The sequence below is a fragment of the Equus caballus genome, chromosome 1, assembly GCF_041296265.1.
Source record: "Equus caballus isolate H_3958 breed thoroughbred chromosome 1, TB-T2T, whole genome shotgun sequence".
NCBI classification, from domain to species: Eukaryota; Metazoa; Chordata; class Mammalia; order Perissodactyla; family Equidae; genus Equus; species Equus caballus.
In genome coordinates, this window is record NC_091684.1 from 110653934 (window position 1) to 110673447 (window position 19514).

The 19514-nt window shown below is 51.8% G+C and overlaps 1 protein-coding gene across 1 annotated transcript in view; it reads right to left on the reverse strand.

Annotated features, from left to right (window-relative positions):
* FAM174B (family with sequence similarity 174 member B) overlaps window positions 1–18448 on the reverse strand; it is a 35009-nt gene extending 16561 nt beyond the window's left edge. Inside the window, exon 1 of the mRNA XM_070267212.1 lies at window positions 17966–18448. Within this exon, the coding sequence (XP_070123313.1) occupies window positions 17966–18282 (317 nt within the window). The 5' untranslated portion in view covers window positions 18283–18448. The remainder of the gene's footprint in view (window positions 1–17965) is intronic.
* Between the last annotated feature and the right edge of the window lie 1066 nt (window positions 18449–19514).

Here is a 19514-nt window from a genome sequence, read left to right on the forward strand (position 1 = left end):
AAATGAGGCTCTCAGCAAAAATTACTGTTAGTAGGGGCTGGCCCGGTGGCATAGTGGTTGAGTTCACGTGTTCTGCTTCAGTGGCCTGGGGTTCACAGGCTCGGATCCCAGGTGCAGACCTACACACTGTTCATCAAGCCATGCCGTGGTGGGTGTCCCACATACAAAATAGAGGAAGATGGGCACAGATGTTAGCTCAGTGACAATCTTCCTCAAGCAAAAAGAGGAAAACTGGCAACAGACGTTAGCTCAGGGCCAATCTTCCTCACCAAAAGAAAAAAAATACTGTTAGCAAAAATAATAAACAGAAGTACTACAGCCTCTCTTGTATGACAACGACTTGTAAAAATGAGTCAATATCGTATCCACCACAAGGATTTATGAGGATAGCAAGTTACAACACTAAGCTTTTACCTCTGGGATGGTAGAGGGTCACTGTGGACCACAGGGAAAGTGCTGAGAGAGGCCACTTGGGTCTCTGGCGTCAGTCCCTCTGCATGAAGGATGCCATATATATGGAGCATGGCTGAAAGTTTATGATGCCACCGGGAATACTACTATTATTATGACTACTGATGCTCTTTGCATTTATTTCCCCACTATCTTGACCTTTTCTCCAAATGTCTTGTATTCTCTAGTGTCCCTCCTTCTGAAGTATATCTGAGAACCAGCCAAGCCCAAAAATCCTAAGTGGGGCACTGAAGAATCATATTCTCTAAGCATTCTTCCTGCAAACTGTAAGCCGTTCCCGGGGGGAGACCACACCAAGGACACGTGTGAGATCTTGTCCTCCGCACGCAGAAATTCTTCAAGAAGTTTGCAAAATAATGAAAAAAGAAGTGCACCTTCAGGCAGCAACTTGCTCTCATCGTACCTAGTCTGATTAAACAGAAATGTAATCTACGAAAGTGTCACTTACATATAAAATACACATATTTGTCTGTATCTTTGGCGTAAAGCAAACTCTACAGTCTATGGTTCCTGCTCCCTGTGGTTCTTTGGGTAGAGGCCTTGGGAGACGGGGAGAAAGCAGCTATGAAGCTGATGAGCCCCAAGCCCCACCCCAAAGTTGTGTGTCCCTCTTGCTTTCACCACAGTATACACACACACACACACACACACACACACACTCAGAGGCATGGGTGTGAGACTTCTTGGATTTTGAAGACAGGATGAAGCACGGTACAGATGCCAAGCCTGGTGGTGGGAGGCGGGAGGGGCACAGCCAGTCGCCTCCCGCATGGCCCTGGGACAACGGTACCTTGGAAGCAGGCTTTGTGCGGGAGTGTCAGTGCTAACCTTATAAACGCCGTTGGCCCCATGTGCTCACCATCCCCAGATTCTTCTTTTTCTCCACCTCCCCTCAAAGGAGTGAAATAAATCTTTGCATTCTGCCTGAGATGATTTATAATCCCCGACCAATTCCCTCTCTAATACCGGATGGGGGAAATTTAAGCCCAGAAACAGCTCCGTATGCCACAAGCAACCCAAGACAAAGCCACAGGAAAACCAGCCGTCCTCAAGCCCTCAAGACTAGACTCAAAATCCCCGTCTACGCAGACCCACACAGCACACCTGCCTCTGGAAGACAGCCCCCTGGCTCTGCCCAGATGATTCACGCTGTGGGGAGGGAGCACGCGGCTTTGCAAGCAGCGGGGCGCGCCCCTCTGTTGACCCTGCCGTGCACCCAGGTCACCCGTTCCCCACACGCATCTGAACAAGCATCTGGGGTCCTAGGAAAGGAGCCGCCCGGTGAAGCCAGGACTTGAGGACGCACCTGTAGACGCCTGGAGAGTCTGCCGCCCGATGGCTACAGGCTGAAGGCTCCCAGGCTGCCTGTGACTCTTTCTCAGGTGTCGTGAAGCCTAGAAACCACAAACTCGGATTCAAAAAAGACTTGAAACCTCGTTTAGTCTTTGGCCCTGGGGCAGGACTGACTGCTGACCTTGGAAGAAGGTTCCAGAGGCTCTGACTTCAGCCCTGTTTCATGGGAGTGGATCCCAATCACCCATAAAGTCATCTTCCTTCTTCCCGACTCAGTCTTCCTGCCTCAGAATCTTGTGATGAGAAAACTAACCTATTTAGCTCAAAACAAGACCCTTAACAGTTACCCACGGAGAAGCTGGAAAACAACCCCAGCCTCTAGAACATCATGGCCCACATGCTTTAATGCCAACCATTGCAACCACATCACCTCAGAAAATAATTGTAAACCCTGAGATTACACAGAAGGTGTGATGGTTCATTTTACATGTCAACTTGACTGGGCCACTGGGTGCCCACACATTTGGTCAAACATTATTTCTGGGTGTGTCTGTGAGGGTATTTCTGGAAGAGATTAACGTTTGAATCAGCAGACCGACTAAAACAGATTACCCTCCCTAACGTGGATGGGCCGCATCTAATCAGTTGAAGGCCTGAATAGAACATAAAGACTGATCCTCCCACGAATAAGAGAGCATTCCTCCTGCCTGACTGCCTTTGAGCTGGGGCATCCTTTTGTTTTGTTTTCTCCTGCCTTCAGACTCAAACTGAAACATTGGCTCTTCTTGGATCTCAAGCCTGCCAGCCTTGGGACTGGAACTTACCCCACTGGGTCTCTTGGGTCTCAGCTTGCCCGCTCATCCCACAAACCTTGGGGCTTGTCAGCCTCCACAATGGCATGAGCCAATTACTTATAATAAATCTCCATCTCTATCTCCTTGGTTCCGTTTCTCTGGAGAACCCTGACTAACCCAGAAGGCCGTTAGCGAGAGTCCTCATGCACGCTTCAAACGCCAGTTCCGACAGAAGGAGCTGAAGAAATTACATCTCAAACAGTCAATTCTCTGAGACACAACACCCCTCACAAAGGAAGAGTCACTTCTGCTGTTTGGCTGTCGAGCGTGTTAATAAGGGAAAACTGGGACTCGTGAGTCAAAAGAGACTCAAGCTCGTTCGTGGCAGAGGCTCACGGGCTGCACCGAGGAGGACCTCCACGGGCAGGGGGGAAACTACGCGATGTATGAATGGAGTCAGGTGGGGTAGGGGGGATGGGGGTCTTCACATTGCTCCCAAATTAAAAGGCGAACCCCTCCTTTACCAGCTGTGCGAGTCAGAAGCAGGAAAACGTGTGAACAGAGTGGCTCAGCGTTTCCCGCATATCCTCAGATTGCGGAGCCTAACCGTCCTGGGGTCAGAGGATGTGCCATCGAGCCTCAGAGAGGGAGACCATGAAAGCCGGACACAGCTCAAAGCCGAAACCACCTTGCCACGTCCTGCTCTCTCTTCTCTGAGTAGGGACCCACCCCCCCGATGTGTCTTTTCTAATTAATAACAGTCCACAACAGCTGAGCTCTCCCTGGGTACTGGCTCAGCAATTCACATGTACGATGGCATGGAAAACATACAAATCACCCTAGAAGGCACTGCTGTTACCTGTTTTACAGCTGAGGAAACTGAGGCTCAGAGAGGTTGACGTCCCCATAGCCACATGGCTAATAAGTAGCAGAGGCGGGGTTTGAAGGCAGGTGGCCCGATGCCTAGACAGCTGGACATCTGCGCCTCCTTCGCACATGCTTAAGTGACAGTGCTACCCGACTACTCGGTTTGCAACGTGCCCAGGGCTTGAGAGCTTAGACTGTGGAGACAACTTAGGAAAACCCAAGGGCATAGTGAGTGCATGTCGTTCCTGATTTGCTCAAAAGAGGGCCAAGGGCTGCCCCAGCGCCACCTTCCCTGACAGGTCACCTTGACCCACGTCGTGCTTGCCAAGAGGCCGGGCACCAGCTCTCCTCGCCACTTCCCACTCCCTCCCAACAGCAAACCCCCTCCATATCCCCAGCAGACTTCGCTCGACTTTAACACCCAGAGACTCTCGTTCTGGAACTTGTCACTCTATACACGTTCCTATTTCAAGTTGATCTGGGTGCACGTCTAATAAACTCTCTTTAAATCGTGACTCCTTCAGGACATGTGCCAGTTTGGGGCAGGCCAGCATCCGTGTCCTCCCTCCTTTGGGCATCTGTATCCTCAGTGGCCTTAGTGAATCCCCGTCCCACACGGTCCCTGTGGTTGAGAAGGCCTGACCACTGACCGCACCCCCAACTCCAGGAGGGAACATGGGACTCAAGCCAGAGCCAACGTGTTGCAACCCCCAGGCCATGGCAATGGGGCGCAGTCTGGGAGGGCACGTGACCCATCAGGGCCAGTGACCCTTTGCTAGGAAGGCAGGAAAAGGGACAGTAAATGCCCTGCCCATACTCACTGGCATCTTAACACCTTCTAGAAATGGAAAACAAAGCCAACATGGCAGAGAACAGATCAGACAGAGAGAGACCACGTTCCAAACCCACTATGAAGCCAGCCGTCCTTGGTAACTACAAGGCTACTCTCTTTTCACCAAAGTCAGTCTGGGCCAGGTTTTCTGTCACTCAACCTAAAGAATTCTAAGTGCCACCAGATCTCAAAGGAACAAGGGCAGGCCCAGCATGAAGAGGAACCATCATTGTGAGAATAAACACCATCTTGGGATTTCTCCACATTTTAAGAGTAAACCTTCCACGTATAATTCTCTCATTTCCTCAAACCCTTTAAAACCTTAGGACTCTTCTCTGCTCTAGAAACAAACAATTATAGAGAAAGAGTTTCTCCATGGCAGTATCATAAATATTTCTGCTTCCGGCTCCCCTGTGAACAGGTTTTCCCAGAAGACAATCATCCTCAAGACCCCCTCACGGGGCGTCTCGGAGCACCCTGGCCTGAGGAGACAGTGAAGGCCACACGGCCATGGAGAATCTGAAGTCACCCCAGCCTCTCCAGGGCACGGTGGGCCAGCCTCAGGGACAGAGCCCTCACCTCCCAGACGCACGCACCTTGAGGAGGAAGCACCTGGTTCTAGAATGAGCACAGGTTGAAGGTCAGACTTAGGTTCAATCTCAGCGTTTCTGCAGAAACACAGAGCGGTTTCCTCAGCCATCCAGAGGGTGGGGTGGGCGCCCGAGCAGCACAGCAGCTGCGAAAACTGTCAGTCATAGGAGATTCAGGAATCAAAGATGGGAAAGGATATTGCTGGCCCACCCTCAACAGCACGGCACCCTTGCCACAGCTTTTCTTTTCTGGAACAAGGTCTCATTAAACCAGGTGGCCTCAACGAAGAAACTGCAAAGGGGGGTTGTAAGGAAATGTCCCTATTGTGCCTCCCAGGAACAGGCAAGGCCAGAGAAGTTCGGGAAGAGACAAAGGATTCTTCCACTGGAGCCAAAACACACATTTCCAACAAGACAGAGGAGAAGTTCAAATTCTTTACTCTGAAATGTAATCCTAAAACCAGAGGGTTGTTTATTCAAAGGCCCTTTCAACAGCTGCTCAGAAGCAGGTTTCCCAAGGGGCGCCAGCCGGCTGCTTGTGCAAACAGCAGGGCCGAGCGAGCGGAGCCTGGAGCTGGGCCACCGACTTGGAGAGGGGCCTCCCTTCCTGCCCTCCCCCAAAGAGAAACTAAACAAAGCCAGCCCTCGAGGGCGAGTTTGTTATTCGAACTTCAGCTCTCCGGGGTAGAGCGGTCAGATCCACAGACCACGTGTCCAGACACGGAGGTTTGGATCTCGCCTCCGCCACTCCTCAGGGCAAGTCGCTCACCCGGAACCTGAATCTCGTGTCCGTTTCTACTGCTTGCCAGGTGCAGTCAGGGTTCTGGTGACAGATCCTCATGGTGCTTCCTCACCCTATCCACTCCATGGGGCCACCGTTTTCCCATTCCCCAACAAGGCCTTGCCAGGACAGCCTGGGAAGGCCAGGTTTCCCCCTTCTTCAGGCTCCTGTGGTCTCCATTCATAGCCACCACCCCCACTGCAGGGTGCCATCAACCTGAGACTCTGACGTACACGGGCCTTCCTGCATCATCGCTCCACTAGGGTGATAGGGACAGCAGCCACCATGAGGCAGCAACCCTTGGTGCCAGGCACTGATGCATCGTCTCATCGCAGCCTCCAGCCAGTGAGGCATCACGGGGTCAGGGAGATAGAAGCCAGGAGGCAGCACACAACCTGCCCTGTGAGTGGGACTCAGATTCAGGCTGCCCGAGGCCAGGACCCGAGCTCTTCACACTCCAACGAGAGGCAGGAAACTCTCCTCAGACGTTTGGTCTCCTCATGCCCTTGGAGTGGCCCCCCCAGGGACACCTCTCAGGCAGCCAGAAGTGCAGTCGCAAGATCTCTTGGCTGCCCGCCACCTCCTGCTACAACCAAAAGCAACCCAGCGAAGATGGTGTCAAGAGAAGGAGGCCACACCGCGCTCTCGACTAGAAAGTTTCAACCTCATCGAGATCCCATGCCTCCTGAATTCATCTACAAGCTTCACAAAATCAAAGAAAACACTGACGGATTTTTGCTGGAGAATCTAGACTAGCTGATGCCAAAGTTCAGAGGAGGGGAAAAAAAGGGCAGCAAGAATAGCCAGGAAAATTCCAGGAAGGAGGAGCGTGAAGGGAAACTGACGTTAACTAGAGTTCGCCGAAGGCTGGGGCTCGAGACGGGGCTGGGGTGACTGCTGATGGGCTCAGGGTTTCTTTCTGGGGGGTGTCGCTCTGAAATTGATTGGGGTGATGGTGCACAGCTCTGTGAATAGACTAAAAACCATAAATTGGACACTCCCAATGGATGAACCGTATGGTATGTGAATTACATCTTATAAAGCTGTTATCAAAAACAGAGAAATAGATGTATACTTATACAGGCCCGTGTATATATCACATTCATGTGTGTACTTATATAATCTCTCTGGAAAGAGTCACAAGGATGGACAGCTCCAGAGAAGGAAGCTAGGTGGCTGAGCGACAGGGGTCGGAGGAGACTATACACTGGCTCCTCATCAATTTCAAGCATTGTAATTATACGACCCATTTTTAAAACAAATAAAATTCATAGTAAGTAACTAAAATAAAATTTTAAAATGAACTAAGCATGTGTCACACCTGCCTCTTCCTGGAGCTGGCGTGGGAGTCCCTCTGTCCTGCCCAGAGGCTGCACGTCGCCTCCTCAGTGTGGTTTTGCTCATCTGCTGACTTCAGGAGCCAAACCCAGCAACTCAAACCTTTCTTCCCCCTTAGCTGTTCTCATCTTAAGCCCATGAAAGTAGCTCTGTAGCTGGCTTTCTGCTGGAACCACACTACTTCTCACAAAGAGCATGTAACCTTGGATATCTAGAAAAATGAAAATAGAAAATGAAAACAAAACGTGGAGGACGAGACCAAATCAAGTAGCTGCTGCAAGTGGATGGGAGTGCCAAACCGGCGGGCCTCATGGCCTGGCGGAAGCTTCGGGTGCTCTGGGGACAGAGGTCTGTCCCCTTTTAACCTCTGACCTCCACCCTGAACCTTCTCCCTCAGATCACAAGACATAACTGAGCCTTCCCTAACCACCAAGTAGACTTGAAAAGAGAAAGAACGTGACTCCAGAACCCACTTTCCAGCCCCAGCCCCCACTCCATCCTGTAGGGATCAGGTGCCCCAGAGGCTGTGACAACAGCGCTGCTTCCCCTGGAAAATGAGCGATGACCTAGGATCACTCCTGGGCTTGGGTGGCAAAGCCACCACTACCAACCACCAAGGCGGGTGGCCGGTGGTACAATTCCCAAGTCCCAGCCGTCCTCCCTCTCCCGCCTTGGACACAGCCCCTCCTCTTAGAGCAGTTGAGAGAAGCCACTGAGAAGGCCAGTGTGACATGAATCTCACCCCACTCCGCTCCAGATGGGCAAGTTGAGGCACTCGGTTACACACGACCAAAGCAGTTCCGCCACTGCAGCACGAGCTTCCACATCTCAGCAGCCCAGCTCTAACACGGCCCCGGCCAGCCCTCCTGAACACGGGTGTCCCAGAGCCTTCCAGATGCACCCGGCGGCATCTCCACACCTTACCCCTGTCCTGGGGATGCCCCCTCCCGCAGAACCAGGGCCCCTCTGTTCCAGGACCAGCGCCCAGTCAAGCGCAATGACTCCAAGCACCATGTCAAGGCCCCAAATGCCCCAGAGCCCTACAGGCGCAGGAAACCAGTGAAGCAGCCTGGTGTGACAGAAACATTAGAACAAACACAGTGACAAATGGTGACCAATGCTCTGTCTCAGAGTCAAGAAGACACAAGGAGTGGCACTCAAACCCAGCCGAGCTGGAATGGCCACTCCCCAGCTCCCACCCGTTCCTGTCACGTGGAACAGAGGCTTTGTGTTTCCAGGTATTCCCACCTGTCAAGAAAAGCAGATCCAGATTTTCACTCAAACACCCCCGATTTTTAAGTGTTCTTAACCACCCCAGTGGTTAAAACCACTGTGCAGATCAACACAAAACTAAACTAAAACACACGTCTCTGGGCCATCAGTTTGCAACCTCTGACTTAGTTTCCAGGCCACGGTTTATTTGGTCATGGGTGTCAAGCATGAGTGATATTGAATAATTCAGCTAAAAATCATGAGCCCAGAGACACGGACTGATATCCACATTCAACCCAGGGCTTCCTTCTGTCAGTCCACCAGCAGTTCAGTCACGATAGAGGGGGACCAGTTGCTATTTATACAACGTAGCTGCTTCCCTCCCCTCTTGGGCACCATCCCCTCAGGATTAACAAAATGGTACCACTGTTGATTGATGCCAATGCCTGCATCCAGCACACAATACAGAGTGTGCCCTGGGGGGCTTATACTTCATATAGGATCACACAATGTGGGCCAGATAACCCCAAAGAGCTCAACTACAAGTCTTAGGATTTTTCTTCTTAACACTATAGCATTTTGCCTCCATCTGCTCCCCACCCTTGATTCTCTTTCCCCATCAATCCCTGAGGGATAGATCTAACTGTCATTCTTCCAAGACAAAATAAGCACACCCAGGGTTTGACCTTTTTGAGGAGGCACATGAAATATGGCAACTGCAAACGCCCCAAGACCTGTTCCTCCAGCTCCTGAGTGTGTTTGCCAAGGGCTGGGTTCACTTCGCTTTCACAGGAGATGCCAGGTAGGGGAAGCCAGGCTTAAAGTGACGAAGGAGCCTCTAGGACAGGTCCATGGTTTCCAGGGCAGTGGCAAGACAGCCAACAGGGACTCTCTGGTGGACCCAGGGGACCCAACCACAGCCTGGAAACTCTGGGGTCACTGTGCTGTGGGACACACGTCATAAGTGACCCTTTTAACAACCACTTGGCCCTGCCACGTGGTAGGGGAGGCGTGGGAATGTCAGTCCTTGCTACCACCACCTCCACTTGAGAGACAGTCACTTCTCAGCAGACGCTCCTGACCTCTCCGCCTCAAGCCCAGATGTCCAGCTGCATGGCTGGCATCTCCATGAGCAAGTTTCACCTGTACCACATCCTTTTTCTCACCAAGCTTTCTCCCCTGCCTGACCACCCCCTTTACCACATCTCCCCCTTCTCCCGGTCCTTCAGGGCATCCTGGCATTTTCCTCTTCCTCCTTTTCATCCACTCGGGTCTCCAGCGCCCCCAACTGGTCCTTTCAGCACCTTCCACGGGTCTCTGAGCCACCCCGCACCCCGACTCAGCCATGTCACTCTTTATCCATTCACTCAGCAAACACTTATTAAGCACCTAAAATGGGTCAGCATTTCTAAAGCAGCCCTCTGATTGCTTCACTCCTGTATTCCAATCCTCCATTTGCTCCTCTGACCCAAAACAACTCCCCAAATCCTCCAGCTGGAATTCCTGTCTGCAACAGGGGAAGGGTGAGGAATGTTGGATTGGGAGCCACACTGCTGCCCTTCACCAGCTGCGTGGCCTTGAGCAAGACACTCATCAGTCTGTGCCTTGATTTACTCCTCTGTAAAATGGGGACTCCAACGGCACTCTCATCATAGGAACAAGGAAACACACAGAAAACACTTAGCATGGAGCCTGGTACACAGCAAGGGCTTAATAAATACTAGTTGCTATTCTTATTGTCAACATCATGACCATTTTCACAAACCTTACCCACCACAAACCCTCCCTGGCCATCTGGTCCTGGGAGGACCTCTTCTGCCACACTGAAGTCCTAACCATCCTCCTCCCCAGGCCATTCTGTCCCCACCAAAGGCCCTGGGGCCGTCCTTTCGAGGTTGATGCTTTTGTTTGACACATCACTCTCCTAATGAATTGGATTGCTTCTCATCTGCCAAGGAGAGCCATCTCCCAGATTGAACTGGAAGCACCCTAGCCTCTGGTGTGTTCCCCACAAACCCTCTAGGTTCACAGCAGGCATCATTAAATACACTGGGAAGATCGCTCTATCCATTCAGCCATGTTTTCTCCTGGGTCCTTGGCTGGGTACTGGGGAGGCCCAGCTGGTCCAGGCCAAAACCTAGCCTACTACGTCTTGGAGGCCCAGTAAAGGCCAAGCTGAGCATCAAGACCCCTCAGCTTAAGTCCGACTTTCCCTACAAACTCACTGGATGACCTTAATAAGCCCTTCCCAGTTCTGGGCCTCAGTTTCCTCATCTGTACAATGGGTGGAGGCAAAGAGGTCAGGGGAGCTCTCAGTGCAAAGAAACCCCACACCTGAGAGGTTGCAAGGCCCTGCAGCCCTCTCAGGCCTGAGGAGCCCTGCCCAGGCTCTCCCCATGTGCCCCAGCCCCTTCTCTGTTCCACACCGGCCGGGGGGAGTGAATTTCCTCCTCCCTGCACCCCTAGGAATATAAAGATCAAGTCCGGATTCCCGGCAGACGGCCCTTAGATTAAGTACAGATTTTTACGGTGAAACCATGACAACATAGTTCTAAATTCATAGTCCCAGAAATTCCCTTTACAAATGGTTAGAACCAAATACCAGCCATAAAACTAAAATACCGGACACAACCCCTTAAGCCTTCCCTGCTGAAATCTGGGAGACCTTTCCTCCCGGGACCCTCTCCCTACAGGACGCCATGCAGACGCTGACACTGGAGGTGCCCCACGCCTCGACGTGCCTCGGGTCTCAAGAAGAATCCGCGTTTGCAGAGCCCAAACACAATAGGCACACAGGCATGAGTTTACAGGTAAAACCAGACAGGCCAGAGGGCTCAGGGGTAAATTACAGAGGGATTTCCCTCCCTTTCCATCTCTATAGAAGGAATCAGCGGCAGGTGCCGGGTGCTGGTGGGGCACCTCCTTCACTCGGGAAATCAGTAGTCGAGGGAGGTCCTATGTGGGGTCCCACGTGTCCACGGAGGCTCACTCAGGCTAAAGAGTCACCAATTTCATTTTGTAAAGGCTCAGAAGCAGATGCACCTGTCTGATTATTTCGACCATATGGCTGTATCCTCATTTACAGGCAGAAGCAAGACCAAAAGGTTGGGTGTAAATTATATCTGCTTTCAGGGTGTTATTTTTAAATACAATAGGACACTCGGCTGCTTAAAGGGGAACTGGGGACCTGGTTGACTCGCTCTCAGCTAAACACCCCCATAGCCCTTGGCAGCGTGCACTCTAATTAGTGATGCCCAGAAAGGTTCGGAAAACCGCTCACATCAGACACCAAGCAGCCTCGCAGCCAGGACTCTCAGAGTTCTCACCCTCGCACTATTGACCTCTTGGGCTGCATCATCCTTTGTGGAGGGGGCTATCCTGTGCACTGCAGGATGTTCAGCAGCACCGCTGGCCTCTAATCACGACATGCCAGCAGCATCCCCCTCCCCAAGTCAAGACGACCAAAAATGTCTCCAGACATTGCCAAATGACCCCAAAGGGGGTGAAATCCGCCTCAGGTGAGAACCATTTGAGGGACCCTATTCTTCCCTTATTCTTCCCATGTGCCATGCCTTCTTTTTTTTTTTTCTTTTTGAGGAAGATTAGCTCTGAGCTAACATCTGCTGCCAATCCTCCTGTTTTTGCTGAGGAGGACTGGCCCTGAGCTAACATCCGTGCACATCTTCCTCTACTTTCTATGTGGGATGCCTGCCACAGCATGGCTTGCCAAGTGGTGCCATGTCCACACCTGGGATCTGAACCAGCGAACCCTGGGCCACCAAAATGGAATGTGCGAACTTCACCGCTGCACCACCGGGCCGGCCCCCATGACTTTTTTTTAACTTGGTGGAGAAGTGAATCAAGGGCACACTCTCCACCCTCTTTAAAAGACAATCTGGATTTTTGCTGTTTGAGGTTTCTTTAACACTCTTTCTTCACTGCGGTATATAAAATGACACAAGGTGGGCTGGGGAAGGTGGTCAAAAGGTACAAAATTCCAGTTATAAGACAGATAAGTCCTGTGGATGTCACATACAGCATGGTGACTGTAGCCAACACTGCTCTAAGGATGAGAGCTGCTGAGGGAATAGATCTCAAAAGTTCTCATCGCAAGGAAGAGACTTCTTTGTCTTTTTCTTTTTTTTTTGGATCTATATGAGCTGATGGATGTTAATTAAACTTATTGTGGCAATCATTTCACAATATATGTAAGTCAAGTCCTTCTGCTGTATATCTTAAACTTATATGGTGCTGTATGTCAATTACATCTCAATAAAACTGAAAAAAAATCCAATTAAAATTAAATTAAGATGAATACGTTTCACTTCTATAGCTTTTCCCCCAATTCAAAACCTTGGTCAAACAATCAAAAATGACCTCCTGGTGCCAAACCACCTCCACAATCTCAAAGTCACAAAAAAGGACTAGGCCTTCTAACCACAACTCTGCCCAAAGCACCGATTTATTAAAATAATGTTAATATGCTAATGAGCAATAACTAAAAACATTTCAGAATGGTCACTTTCCCCAAACCCTGAAAATATTAAGCTTTTGTATTTTTTCTTAACTTAGATTCTTATTACAAATGTCAATACACAGACGATGGGGAATTGGGGAAAGCCGGCGGAGCAGGAAAGCTTTCGTTCCTTTTCAAAGACCTGGCTTAGGAAACGAGCTAGGCTTCCATGGTGCCAGCGTCTTCGGGACATAGCGGTGTGTGCCTTTGCCACGGATCCAAGTGTGACAGCTGGGCAATGTCAGATCACCTAGAATTCACCTTCCTCCGCATCTCCCAGGAAGCACCAAAACAAACCCTCCTTTCAGATAAGAGGATTTTACAGGGCTTTTGAAATAAGAAGTGGCTGGGCATGCAGCCAGCAGAGATCTGGGAGAAATGTGGCCTGGGTAGTAGAGCTGGGAGACCTGCCAAGATGGGGAAAGGATCCGCAAAGCAAAGGAGAGTGGTGGTTTCAGGTGGTGGTTACCCCGCCTTGTCTACACTCTGTTCATAAGATAACAGAGAGTGAAGTCAGATCCTCCCAGATCTCAACTGGTAAAGGCAGACCCAAGAGTGTGCATGGGGAAAAGATACAGAGAACAGGGCCGCTGGCTGAGGCCTGCTCTGCCTGAATCCATGCAACCCCAGCGGACACTTCCCAACATCAAAAGACCAGAGGAATCACAGTTTTCCACTTCAACACCACCTCTTTGTTGATTCCCTTCCAGCTCTCACAAACATGACAAGTAACAGACCAATGGGGGATGGTGCACACACGCGCACAGAGACACACACACACACACACACACACACACACGCACGCACGAAGGTACCCTCGCCAGAGGGCCCTCTGCTTCCAGATTGCCTTTTCCTCCTTCCAAATTTGTCTCCAGGCTTAAAATAGTTTTCCTTAATGATTAAAATACATGAAAAAGGTGGAAATGATTCTGCAGATGGGGAAATCGGATTGCTTACTAAGTATGAGAAGAGACAGCTGCCCAACCTCAGCAGAAAACAGAGAAATGCAAAACAAAACAATGAGACACCAAATTATACCCCTCTGATTGGAAACCATTAGACAGTTGGACAATACTAAGTGTCGGATATGACGGGAGGATCTGAGGACCCTCAGGCACTGCAAGTGGGAGGGTAAACTGGTTTATACTCAAGGAAATCAAGTCTGAGCACCGTGGGACCCAGAAATCCCACTCCTACGTGACACCCCAGATGGTCTTGTACAGGTCCTCAGGAAGACACGTCCAAGGATGCAGCAAGGAGCTGAGTGTACAGACAAGGAGAGAAACAATGAATATGTGTCCATAAGGAAATTCATACAATGTAGAAATATATCATGAATCATAAATAAATACACGATAAAATAACAATCACCCACATTCACACATGTGCACGCACACATATATAGATTTCTTTGTGCATTCACATCAATATATATAATTTATCAATTTAAATAAGCTCATACTATACCTGCTGTTTTGTGACCTGGCCCGCTCACCAACATCCAGCAAGTACTATATCAACATCACCATTTTTACCAGCTGCACAGTCCTCCACTGTCAGCATTACCATAATTTATTTAACCAATGCCCAATTGTCGGATACATAGGTTATTTAAGGCTTTTCATTATCAAACAGAACTGCTCTGAACTTCGTTGCCCATGCATCTTTCTGTCCACTTCTAATTAATAAAATTAGAAGCAGAGTACGTATCAGTGTGAAAAATGTGCATGCCTTAGGAATGGAATTGCTTGGTTAAAGTTATATATATTTTTCACTACAATACACATTCTTTGCTTCTAATTTTAACAGTTTCCTTAGATCCACATTTTTTCTGTTGTCTGCCAAAGTGACTCCTTCAGGGAAAACAGAAAACTGGGCTAGGATTGCTGCTTCCTAAGCAATAATACTAACTATGCTCTTCCTCCCTTATCTGCATTGTTAAGAAAACGGAGGGCCGCCATGGGAACAAATCTTGACCTCACAGGTTTCCGGCATCAGCCACGCACCTAGTCACAGAGGACATTTTGAGAAGCATCAGCAATGCAAAATACTAGACGTTCAAAATTCGTTTGTTAAAAATATCTTTATGCCATGCCGGCTTGTGCTTGGAGCCACAGTAGGTGTCAGAGAGACACAAAGGATGAAGGCCCAGCCCTGCTCTTGGAAGCCCTCAGCCTGGGAAGGCAGAGGGACACATGCAGAGAGACTCAACTCCTGAGTAGAAAATTCAAAACTTGAGTATGTTCTGGGAGCACTGGGGGTCCTGGCTGGGACCAGGAGGAGGCTCAGAGGAGGCAACACAGGCAGCCAACAGCAGTGAGCTGGCCACGCAGTCTTGGTGGTGGAAGGGACTCCAGACAGAGGGTCAGAGACAAGACACGCAGGCCCGAGGCCACACGACACCTCCGGAGAACCCCTCAAAGTCCAGCAGGGCTGGAGCAGCAGGGAGAGCCGAGAGGGGGGCTCCCGAGGGAGGCAGGGCCCCAGTCACGAAGAGCCAGCCTTGCCACACGCTAAGGAGCTTGCGCATGGGGGCAAGGGGTGGGCAGAAAAAGGATGAGACCAGAAGAAGGAGGATGGACGGGAGTGTGGACAAGGTTGATGGCAGGAGCGCCAGCCTGAAGGATGCCGCTGTGACTCAGGAGACAAGGTCGACAGGTGCTGGCAGGTGGGGAAGCTTCTGTGGGGGAAGGTGTGTAGATGCAGGTGAGGGAGCCTTGGGGGGCAGGTGGTGATGGCCAGGATGCAGCTAAGGAGCTGGGAGAGGGAGCAGGTACAGAAGATGCTCAGCCAGCACAGAGGCATTCAAGGGACCTGATAAACCAAAATGTAGAGGACCATGAAAAGGCGGAAAGGTGACAGCACAGAACACCCAGCAGCGAGATGGGCTCTAGTCCTGCCTCAGTCACAGATTTGCAGAGTGTTCTAGAATCTTGTGGATAACTTACTCCACTCCCCGGTATGCAACATTCTGCTCTGCAAAGGAGTACGTGGGGACTGTGTGCCATCAAGGTCCCTGCCAGCTGTAAAATGCTGTAAGCTTCCGTCTACATCAGAAACCGGGGTGGCAGGTGTCCGCCTGCAAAGTCACCCCAACAAGAATGCCTTCTTGGGAAGACACAGATCACGGCCATAACTGGCTCCTCCTATGAATCGGACGGAACCTTCTTCCAACACTCTGCACACAAGGCAATGAGGACCCCTCCTTTCCAGGCCTGCGAGCCGGTGCTCCCACTCAGACACGCGCCTCAAGGCCCTCACATCTGGCCGCATGCTGCTTGCTTTCTCCCCCATTCCTGGGTAATAAGGAGCAGACTGGCAAAATAGTTCAAATACCTTCTTAAAAAGTACACGGCCTTGTGGGCTCGGTGGCCTATTTTAAGCGAACTGTTTCAAATCTCCAGGCTCAGAGCGGCTCTAGGCATCAACGTTCACTTCATCTGAACAAGCAGGAGGTCAGTAAAGGACTACGGGGCACCCACTGAACACCAGGCCAGCATGGGTCACAGAGACACTAGGACAGACTGGACATCCCTGCCTGCAGGGCTGTCTGCTGAGTTGGGGAGCTGGGCACTAAACCCAGCCTCGCAGCACAGCAGGAGAAGGGTTGTATGGAGGATGCACAAGGCTAGGGCTGGGGGAGGCCAGAAAAGGAAGTGGTGGTCTCACTCGGACGTCCAGGAAAACTGCACAGAGGAAAGAGCACGGGAGCTGGGCCTGGTGGCTGTGTGCAGTCTCGGCAGGCGGCAGCAGAAACCAGCCCAGGAGCGAGAAAGCACACGCCAGCACCGTGAAGTGTAAAGAACAGAGCAAGCGACAGGGAGAAGGCTCAAAAGGGCTGGCTGATGGCCACAAGATGTGCCAGGGCCAGCGTGTAAGGGTCCTGAATGGCACGCTCAAGTGGTAGCTCCAGGGAGCCAGTGAAGTTTGTAAGCAGAGGAGTGAGCACAGTGAGAAGGATAGGGTGAAGAGGGGGGCAATTCGATGCCCAGAGCACATCAAGGGGACCAGCACAGTGAAGAACGACGTGGCCTGAGCCAGGGCAGGAGATGGTGGGACAAATGTGAGACCACGGTTCCCCCTCCTCCATTTTCTCAGGACCACTGGCATTTAAGCCCACGGACCCACAAGGAAACACCTTGACTCAAAGTCACACAGCAACAACAGCAAAGCTCAATAGAGAGCTCCCAACCCTGCCTTCCCAGGTCTGGTTTCTGCTCCTGTGCTGAAAATGCTCCCGGAGGGGAGAGCAAACCCATGGCCCCAAACCTCCAAGAGCTGATCAAACACAGAAGCACACTGCATACATTTGGAAGGGGAGGGAATGGGCCGTGAATAACTGACACACGCACACCCAGATTTCCCGGCGGCCGGCCTGAATAACAGGACACATTTAGTGCATTTCCTGAACAAATAGAATTTCCCAGGCATTCGGGGAAAATGTCCTCCTTGCATTCCCTCAGCCCCCCTCCATCTCACTACTCCAGGGAGCTGGGTCACCCTTCCTAATTTCCCAGAAACTTTCTCCCTGAACTTGAGCAACCTACAAAAGCTTCTCCAAGATCCCTCACGCCCCTAGGCATCCTCACTGGGGCGGCTCAGGCAGCCAGAGGCATGGGAGAGTGGTCTGCATGCCCCATTGACAGAAAGTCACCGTGGGCGCAGAGGGTCACCAGGCATCCCCGAACCCAACTCCAATCCAGGGCACAAAACGCGCCTCAAACAGCCGTCCTGGGGGCATCCACACACGCCAGACACTGCTTCTTTTGGTAGAACAACGAGGAAAAGAAAAAAGACAGGTGGGGTGTGAGGGAGCCTCAAACGGAAGGAAGGGAGGGGTACCAAGGTAGGAAAGGTCAGCCAGCCTGGGCTCAAAGTCTACCTCCACCACTGAGTTTACTTGGATAAGCCACCCTACCTCTACTGGAAATCTTTTCCTCATCTGTGAAATGGGTATGAAAATAAATTCCGTGTAAGGTTATCAGAATTCGGAGCCCTCCTGTGACTGTTAACCATTAGCAGGGTTCAAAGGAATCTAATAGTTAGCATATATCGTTAAAAGGCGAGAAAATTCCTAAAATGTTACCAGGGAAAACCAGACGGGCGCACCCCTGCGTGGCAAAGCCGGGAGCCGCTTGGCCAGCCGGAGCGCATCAAGGCGCCAGGCTGGAGCCGAGCCGCGCACCCCGAGCATCTGTGCGCGCAGGTGGAGCGGGCGCGTGGGGACAGCAGGTGGGCCCGCGCGGGAGGACCAGGGGCAGCCGGACCCACCTGAAGACGCGCAACAGCAGGCAGGCGATGAGCAGCGCGGTGAAGGCGCACGCCACGATCACAGCCGCCTTCAGGGTGGGCAGGTCGCGGAGTAGGCTGGAGATGCGGGTCACCAGGGTGTCACCGCTGCTGTTGGAGCTACTGCCGCCGCCGCCCGCCGTCCAGGTGGCGTTCCCGGGCCCCGGGCCGGGCTGCGGCGGCGCGGCGGACTCGGCTCTGCTGGCCCGGGCGCCGGGCGCGGCCAGGAGCGCGAGCAGCAGCAGCAGCGGCAGCGGCAGTGGCAGCTGGAGCGGCAGCGGGAGCGGCGCAGCGCGCATGGTGCGGGCGTAGGCGCGGGCCAGGCGGGGCGCGCGGCGGAGCCCCGGGTCCCGCGCGAGCGCCGAGGCCTGCACCGGGGCGCCCGCGGCGGAGGCGGCTGCGCGGGGCTTGGCAGGAAGCTGCGGCGCCCGGAAGAGCCCGCGCCGCCGCCGCCACCAACACGTTGCAAGGAGTCATTCGACGGGCCGCGGCCCCACGTGGGCGGGGCAGGCCACCAGGCCCGGTGCGTGCTGCGCTCCGCTCGCCGGCCGCCCCTATTCCTCTGGGACCCGGGACCCGTTGGAGAAGTAAGAACAGCCAGGCTCACTCTTCTGCAGGCGCTGTCCTGCCCGTTTCATGTTTTATTTCTTTTAATCCTAAAACCTCCTTAGGAGACAGGTATTTGTCATCCTCCTTTAATCGTTGATTTAGGACCCAGAGAGCCAGTTCACAGCAACTCAGATTGTCAGACTAAGAATCAAAGACCGTGGAGGGAAACCTCCGTTTCACAGATGGGAAACTTAAGGCTCTAGAGGGAAGAGGGTTGCCCAATGACCTAGGCATTGCATATATTTCAATACCTCCCCAATTTCCCCCTTTCTCTCAAAAGGGGTTTCTTATCTCATGGCTTGCGATTTTTCAGGCGTTCTGCACCTCTGCTGATGAACTAGACTGAGGTGTGCATTTCTGCATTCATACCTTTGCTGTGGAACAGCAGTGGGGCAGTTAGCAGCCTCCCTCCCAGGCTCAAGTTTCAGACTCCAGGGAGTAATTGGCTTGCTGCCTCTGGTTTGTAGGCTAAATGATGCTGAAGTGGAGAGAGACCTTTACGGAGGTTCTAGTGGGAGGCCCAAAGGTGGGAACTGATGGAGGGCACAGAGCGCTTTCCTGGAGAACTAGAAGCTACACTGAGGGCCTCAGGTTCCACCTTGTACCCTGAGGATGGATCCTGGCAGGAAGCTCTCCAATGGTGGGAAATCAAGTAAACACACATGACAAAGATTCAACGACCTTAAACAGCTCATTCTTGGTCCTGCTAGAGAGAGAGACAGATAAGTAAAGATAGTACAGTGTATTCCTTAGCCATTGCTGCCTTGAAAATTACCCCAAGACTCATCCGCTTAAAAGAATACATATGTATTATCTCACAGTGTCTGTAGGTCAAGAATCTGAGCATAGCTTAGCTGAGTCCTCTGCTTCAGGGGCTCTCACAAGGGTGCAATCAAGGCTGGGGCTGGGGTCTCATCTGAAG